General features: G+C 43.3%; 2 protein-coding genes across 3 annotated transcripts in view; one reads left to right on the forward strand and one right to left on the reverse strand.

The window, feature by feature from the left end:
* Window positions 1-5346, reverse strand: part of LOC115929009 (V-type proton ATPase 116 kDa subunit a-like) — a 42366-nt gene extending 37020 nt beyond the window's left edge. For both annotated transcript variants that reach the window (XM_030997026.1, XM_030997024.1), the window contains exon 1: window positions 5255-5346. The gene's annotated coding sequence lies outside the window, so the exon portion shown is untranslated. The remainder of the gene's footprint in view (window positions 1-5254) is intronic.
* LOC105444885 (zinc finger MYM-type protein 1-like) lies at window positions 3188-4510 on the forward strand. Its single transcript, XM_011679686.2, has one exon. The coding sequence runs from the start codon at window positions 3188-3190 to the stop codon at window positions 4508-4510; it is 1323 nt and encodes a 440-aa protein (XP_011677988.2).
* Window positions 5347-8168: the final 2822 nt, after the last annotated feature.

Genomic DNA, 8168 nt, shown 5'->3' on the forward strand with positions numbered 1-8168 from the left:
CCGCGCTGATGTACAGCACAAGCGAGCGGAGCAGGTATCCCACGCCGGAGCTCCCTGGTGCTCGCCTGGCCGAAGACAGGCACAGCGGTGATCGGAAGTTGGAATCTGAATTAGACAGACATATCGTGTGTGCGTGGCAGGGTCCGGCTGCATTGATTTAATACATGCGATGAGATACTTTTGAGCTTGCGACTAACACAAAATCGGGCTCTAAATCTGAAAAATACTTGAAATAAAGCTGATTTTATGGTAGACCGAAAGCTTCAGTCTCTATACCGTCGGTTGTTCCACTGAGACTACGTCTGGCTCCACTAGACCTCCGGTTATAGAGACTGAACGATCGCCTATGCCAGCCTATGTTGAAGATATCACGGCTAGATTTTAGCCGTTAGGCCCCTCCCACAAACATGAACAAACTTGCCACGGCCGTATTGTTATGCCCCCAAAATCCCCAAAATGTCATTTTACCTCGTGCATATCCAATTTTACATTAGGCCTAGGCTATAATACATCGGTTCCACTTACTAACTTGATTGAAATAATCCGTTTAATGGTCCCTTTTAAGGAAATTATGGGGCAAAATCGACATCCATGTTGAAAATCTTGCAAGCCGTGTTAAACTCTCGCTGCTGTCAATCTCATCCCTTCTAGTCTACGCTGAAGGCAAAATGATTATGAAGGAAAAACTGTGCGCCATCTACACGTTCGTAATGGCGTTATCACAGTTTTTCCTTCATAATCATTTTTGCCTTCGGCGTAGACTAGAAGGGATGAGATTGACGGCAGCGAGAGTTTAACGGTACGGCTTGCAAGATTTTCAACATGGATGTCGATTTTGACCCATAATTTCCTTAAAAGGGACCATTAAACGGATTATTTCAATCAAGTAATAGTAAGTGGAACCGATGTATTATAGCCTAGGCCTAATGTAAAATTGGATATGCACGAGGTAAAATGACATTTTGGGGGATTTTGGGGGCATAACAATACGGCCGTGGCAAGTTTGTTCATGTTTGTGGGAGGGGCCTAACGGCTAAAATCTAGCCGTGATATCTTCAACATAGGCTGGCATAGGCGATCGTTCAGTCTCTATAACCGGAGGTCTAGTGGAGCCAGACGTAGTCTCAGTGGAACAACCGACGGTATAGAGACTGAAGCTTTCGGTCTAATTTCATGGTACCCATATTTCTTACATATACGCGTAAGATAATCGATTTTACAGATTCGGGTAGCGGGACCGCCGATTACATCGCTAAAATGTGATATTTTAGGATATATTTTTCATTACAAATGTGGTTCTTCAGTGACACTGGCATGGTATGGTATGAGTGGGATATGTGTTATGCTATTATGCGATGTATTTTAGAGTGATTTTACCTTGCATCCAACCAATCGGCCGAAAACTGGAGCTGGCCGATTACCGGCTCCTTTAGTTACTCTAACTTGTTAGCGCCAAAATTAACGTTTAACCGAAAACCGTCCAGTTTTGACTATCGGTTAAACGGAATTAGAAATATCTGTGATGTTACAGTTTTGGAAATGCCCCTCTCTCAAAAACTTAAATGGAAGCTCTTTTTACCAGGCGCGTAGCCACGGGGGGGCACGGGGGGGCACGTGCCCCCCCAAAATTTCCAAGATCGATTGAACTTTTTTTATTATGAAAACAAAAGCCTTATACTATTTACTTCACACATTCTTCATAACTTTATTTTATTATGCCTTCAACTTCATTTCACCTATATCACATTAAGCAGCCATTTTTCAGAATTTCTGATAACTGAAACATTCCGAAAGTAAATTACATAATAGCCTGTGTGGATGAATCTACCGACTGATCGTCGCGCGTGGGGTCAAGTTCGGGACAAATACAATGGGTTCATTGTTTTGACTATATGCGCGTAAGGTGAAGTTGTATATTATGGACATTTTTCGGTGTGTACACTGTACAGTGCAGTATCTATAGATACACAGTACATTAATTAGGATTTATGATTGGCCACTACTATTGACTACGCTGGATTACATACACTGCTCTGATAATTATTTCAGTATTACAATGAAAAATGTCTCTTTTTAAATTTGGATTCACGAGTCGGGGTAAATCAGGAGCGGAATTTAGTGACAGTAAATCACGCAAAACAGAGGAATTTCGAGAGGAACATGAGGAATTGAAAGAGGGAGGTCTGCGAGAATCATCAGTAACACTGCAACCGGGTCCATCCAGTAGAACAAGTGCTGGATCGTCGGAAAGTGATGTGAAACTGATAAGTGAGGCTGAGAGTAATGCTGGGTTGTTGGATTTAGGATCAAAGGATTCTGGACCGAAACAACCAATCCTAGCGTCATTCCCTCAAGTTAAAACAGGTGGGAAAAATCGATCGTTCAACAAAGATTGGTACAAACAATTCACATGGCTGGAATACTCCGCAATCAGTGATGCTGCCTTCTGCTACTCTTGCCGGATTTTCCCGTCAATATCCGGTCACAAAGAACACAATTTCACTGAAAATGGGATAAATCAATGGAAGAAGGCTATCGAGAAATTTAGGAAGCACAGCGAAAGTGAAAGCCACAAGACTTCGTTTTCAAGATGGCACCACTACCTTCAAAGTCTGAGTGAAGGCAGCATTGCTTCCAAAATATCCGGACAATACTCTCGAATAGTGAAGGAAAACTGGGCATACATAACCCAGATTTCTAAAGTAATCATTTTCCTCGCAAGACAGGGAATAGCATTGAGGGGTCATAACGAGAGTGCGGACTCACTTAATCGAGGGAACTTTTTAGAACTGTGTTCTCTGATCGGTGATGCCAATCCTGCTTTCGGTGAAAGAATCAAAACGATGCCTCTCAATGCTACTTATCTCAGCGCCGAAATTCAGAATGAGCTCCTGAACGTGACAGCGGAAATAATTCGGGAACAAATTGCGGAGGAGGTGAACTCTGCAGGATTGGCCACAATCATGAGAGTAAAGACGTCTCAAAGAAAGAACAAATCAGCATTTGCTTGCGATATGCCGAATACAAAGAAGCAGAGGGACATATCTTGCATGAGGAATTCTTAGACTTTCATGAAGCAGATGATCTTGACGCCAAGTCACTTTCCAACCAGATAGTGCGAGAAGTTGGTAAACTTGGCTTGAGAAAATTTGACATTGTGGGCCAGTGCTATGATGGTGCGAGTGTTATGTCTGGACATCTGAGTGGAGTACAAGCACGACTGAAAGAACATTTTCCGAACGCCCAGTATGTCCACTGTCATGCGCACAGGCTCAATCTGGTCCTTGTGGATATGTGTAAAAACGTGAGTTCTGCCGGCGAGTTTTTTGTCTTGTTGGAAGCGTTGTACGTCTTCATGACCCGTTCCCTCGTCCATAAAGTTTTTGTAGACTACCAGCAACGAGCCAAGTGTCGAGTTAAAGAACTCGTCCGACTGAGTGACACGCGGTGGGTTTGTCGTTACCAGTCGCTTTCTACTTTGAAGACGCGGTATAGTTATATACTTGAGGTCTTGGAGCATTTCTGTGACTCACAAGAATCGAAACGAGATCCGAAACTCGTGGTTGAAGCTCGAGGACTTCTCAATCAAGCGATGAGCGTTTCATTCGTCACTCACTTGGAAGTGTTGATGACATTGCTGTCTCACTCCCAGGCACTCAGTGAGACCTTGCAAGCCAATGACGCCAACTTAGGGAATGCTGTGACCATGATCAACTCTGTGATATCAATTGTCGAGGAAACACGGGCATCTGGGTGGCCTGATTTAGTGCAAGATATCACTCGGATTTGTGAGGACAACAACATCCCTACAGTGCCGCAACCAAAGCGCCGGAGGAAGCAACGAACCTTTGATGATAGTTTCCTCATGGCTTCGACTGGTCATCGGAGTCAATCAGAGGCTGAGTCAAGTGCTGAGTTCCTTGATGACCTTCGTGTCAACACCTTTCTCCCTATACTGGATGCATTCAAATCTGAGATGACCAGGCGTTTCTCTGCATCCAACATTGCAATCATGCAAGGTGTTGACGCGCTACTGACACCTTCCTCTGTCAACTTCCTCAAATTCTCTGCCGTCGAACCCTTTGTTGAACTATACACAGATTCTCTGGATGTGGACGTTCAGCTACTGAAGGCTGAAATGACAATGGCCAGACAAATCATCAGCAATAAACAGAAGGACTCCAGCACCCCCGATTCATCTAGAAGGCACAATGCAAATAGCTTTTCCAGCATGGAAAAGTTGATACCCTCGGCTAGTTTACCCAATCTGCGGAAAACGACCCAGTTGGCTTTGACATTACCGGTTTCTTCGGCTGTATGCGAGAGAAGTTTCTCTGCAATGAAGTATATCAAGAACTATTTACGGAGTACAATGAGAAATCAACGGCTCTCTGATCTTGGAGTTATTTATGTGTCCGGTGAAAGAAGTAAGGAGTTACAAACTAATCCAGTGGAGGTGCTGAAGAAGTTTTCGCAGCGGGAACAGAGAACAAGGATTCAACTCTTCTAAGCGGACACACGAAGATATACGAACAGGTGAGATCGTATTTTCTTTTCCATCACTGTATACCATCATATTGGCAAAGGTAGCTAAGGAAACTCACTGTCAAAATGGGAGATGACGTGGTACCACCAGACCACTGTGGTGCTTATATAAAAGATGTCAGGAAGAAATTCCTACTCATATAATATAGTTGCCGTGCATTTGTACAGATGAGATACATGCTTGAATGAGCTGATCGTGATTTTGAAATTCCGTTTTTATGATAAAATGACATCCACATTAGAGTGAATTTATGTCAAAAAACATGATTTTGCATCTTCACCCTTTTATTATAGGCAAAACATTTCCAAAGGGAAGGGAGACACCCCTCCTCTTAGTCCCCTCCCCAGGACATTGATCAATTAAATGTATGTGCCCCCCCAAACATCAAGCTCTGGCTACGCCACTGCTTTTTACCAATCGTGTGAAAGAATATGTTTTGACTAGTCTACGCCTCGGCCTCCGCCAAGCCACCGCCAAGCCACCCGGCACCTCTCTGCTCTTTCATGCCTTCGCCCCCCGCTAGCAGCTGCCCACGACTCTATCCAGTTCACGCACAGCTCAGGGCAGGCACTACCAAAGTAACATATGATATTCCCTTCCAAAATTACACCATTATGTACCTAGTTCACCATAACAATACTAATTTTGGTTTGAACAATAAAAACATACAATAATGTCAACTAAATCATGTCAATTTAGACCACTTACCATTCAAAATACTTATATTTAAACGTAAAATTCTTCTCTTCGACTTCTGAAATTTCTGATCTGCCACACGTAGCGATGACGTAATCATGTGATTAAAATGTCGACGATATATCGCGATCGCGATATAATATTAATAGTCTACCTTCTCAGACAACATATTACTAATACTAGGCCTAGTAGTATATTTGGCGTCATGATCTCCCCCCCCCCCCCCCCCACTCACCTCCAGTGTTAATTAGGGTACGCATATGCTTGTTCTCTCTTTTTGAAAGCACCCCCTTTCTGAGGACTGCCAATATTTCCGAACCCCCCTTTCGCAGGCTTTTCGCGGGCTTTTCCTGCCTTGGAGACCCCCATAAATCATGAAAAATGCTCAATTTACCCCCCCCCCCTAAATTCGGAATAATAAGGAGTCCAAAGAGATGAGAAAAAAAAAACTTTTTGAAGAAATCACCGGGTCAAAAGTTAATACACCCCTTTTTTTTACAATTTTCGGGCCGGACTTTGTCGCACGAAAAGTACCCCTTTACCGGACATTTTGGTAACACGCATGGGGTCCGTCCGTTCTCGGAGTGGGGAGGGGAGGGGGGGGGGGGGCATGATCTGGCGTCATGATCATCATGGACTGCGATTGAAAGTTCAAAATAAGTGTTTGATGACAACAAAATACAAAGAAATAACTGGAGATAAAAGTTTGCCAGCATTATGTTTATGTTTTTGTACACAGATAGACCTAGAGATTATTGTGTGCTGTCTAAATTCTCCTGAGAGTCATTCCAGCAACCAGTTCTTGTAAAACAACTCCTAACTTTATGACCCTATTTTCTTCTTTAAAAACATCCCCTGGGGGGTACTCAGATTTGGTTTGGACGGGGTGTGCCGCTCAAGCCTCGAAACCTATACCCATAATTAGGGGACATTTTGGGGCATTTTTCTCGAAAAAGACACATTTTTCAAAACTTTTGGGTGTTTGCTTTTGCAAATTTTTAAAAAACGGACCATTTTTTAATGGTACTTTTGTTAAAGTGGGACCAATGTTTAGCGATTTTTTGTGAAAAAGTTACCAGTTAGAGTGGCACACCCCCGTATGTCTTAATGAGTACCCCCCCCCCCCCCCTCCCACTCCCCGTAGATTCATCAATAAATGTTAACTCCAGTGGATTCATCGATACATTTAGGTATACGGTACATTTTGAGTAATTCTTAATTTGTAATTATATACTTTCATAGAAAAAAGGTAATTTACTGGATCGAAGTTAACCACTGAATGAAATTCTGATAACATGTACGAGCTTTTAGCTTTTTCATCATATTTATCAGTGATTCACAAAGGAGCCCCATTGGAAGCCCACCCCCTCCCATTGCAACAATTAAGATATGGGACAAATATATATAGGAGGGGGGGGGGGTAATTCCACTTAAAGAATCAATCTTTTATAAATGTTTAACAATAATAATAATGAAAAAGATGATGATGATGATGATTGTATAATGGTGATGTACGGTGATGATGATGATCCACATCACTTGTATCTGGCCTGGCGCATGTATCTGTTTCAAACATTCAAAGGCGCCCGCTTATCCAGTCATGAAAAACAATATACAAGAATAACAGATCAAAATTATAAAGTCAGCTTGAAAAGGATAAACCAAGAAAGCTCGAGAGCTTATTTCCAGTGGGGTCCCCGACCAGTGGTGGACTTAGCCGGCGGCAAGAGGAGGGGGGAGGGGGGCAATCCATGAGAAAATATTGAGTTGCCACTCAGCCAGCCTGTGAATAAGCGGGGGGTGGGGCAGTGGCGAATCCAGGGGGGGGGGGGGACCCGGGAGGTCTGCCCCCCCCCCCCCCGCTGGGAAAAAAAATCTTGTAAAAACACGTGATTTTTACCTTTTTGGGGGGATGGCCCCCCTGGCGCCCAAGGGGGTGGGGTGCACATTTTTAAATTTTCGAGGGCCAAAAAAAAAAATGTGCTCACTGCCCTGCCCCCCCCCCCCCCCCCCCCCCCACACCACCCCCCCCCCCCCCACTGAGCGACTTTTCAACCGGCGCGCGATTTTCAAATTTTCGGGAGCAAAAATAAAAGAAGTTGGGCCCCCTCCCCTAAGCAATCCAGGATCCGTGCCTGGGTTAAGTCCCCGACATTATAAGTTAAAGAAATAAAGAAAGAAACAACTTATTAAAGATAATAATGATGATCATAAGAATAACAACGTTAATAGAAATGATAGATAATAAGTGTAAGAAGAAAAGAAGGAGAAGAAGAAAGAGAGGAGGAGGAGGGGGAGGAGGAAGAGGAAAATAAAGATGAATATGGCAAGGGGCACTTGTTATTATAGTAAAAGGGGAACCTCTCATATTTGAATTGGGCAATTGTCAGAGATGAAGGGGGCAATTATCAAAAGTGAAAAGCCTGCACTTCTCGTATCTGAAGGGGCACTTACTAGAGATTAAAAAGGGCACTTATGAGAATGGAAAGTGGACACCTTTTGAAAAGGAAAATGGGAACTTGTTGAAGGAAAAGGGCACGTTTCAGAATAAAAAAAAGGGCACTTATCAGTGGTGACAAGGGGAAGAAGCACTTTTACAAATTATAGGGGCACTTGTTAATGTAAAAGGGGCACCTTTCCTATGTAAAAAGGGAGACTTTGGGGATATTAGAAAAAGTGTGTGTGGGGGGGGGGGGGGGGGAGAGCATTATATCCCCCCCCCCCCCCCACCCCGGAGGACCGCCTCTGGCTACTACTTCTAATAATAATAATAATAAATAAATAAAATAGGAACAAAGATGATGATGATGATGATGATCAGTAACGTAATGATAAAAGACTTTTTTTAAGGAGGGCAGAAGGGGAAAAAAGGTATAATTTACATAAAAGTGAGAGAAAAACCCCGGAAAATATTTCAGCAACATTT

Source organism: Strongylocentrotus purpuratus, unplaced genomic scaffold (assembly GCF_000002235.5).
Source record: "Strongylocentrotus purpuratus isolate Spur 01 unplaced genomic scaffold, Spur_5.0 spur5_scaffold_4, whole genome shotgun sequence".
NCBI lineage: Eukaryota > Metazoa > Echinodermata > Echinoidea > Camarodonta > Strongylocentrotidae > Strongylocentrotus > Strongylocentrotus purpuratus.

Bases quoted from the DNA above. Each gene is read 5' to 3' on its own strand.
- LOC105444885 (XM_011679686.2), top strand. From the start codon at position 3,188: ATGTCTGGACATCTGAGTGGAGTACAAGCACGACTGAAAGAACATTTT.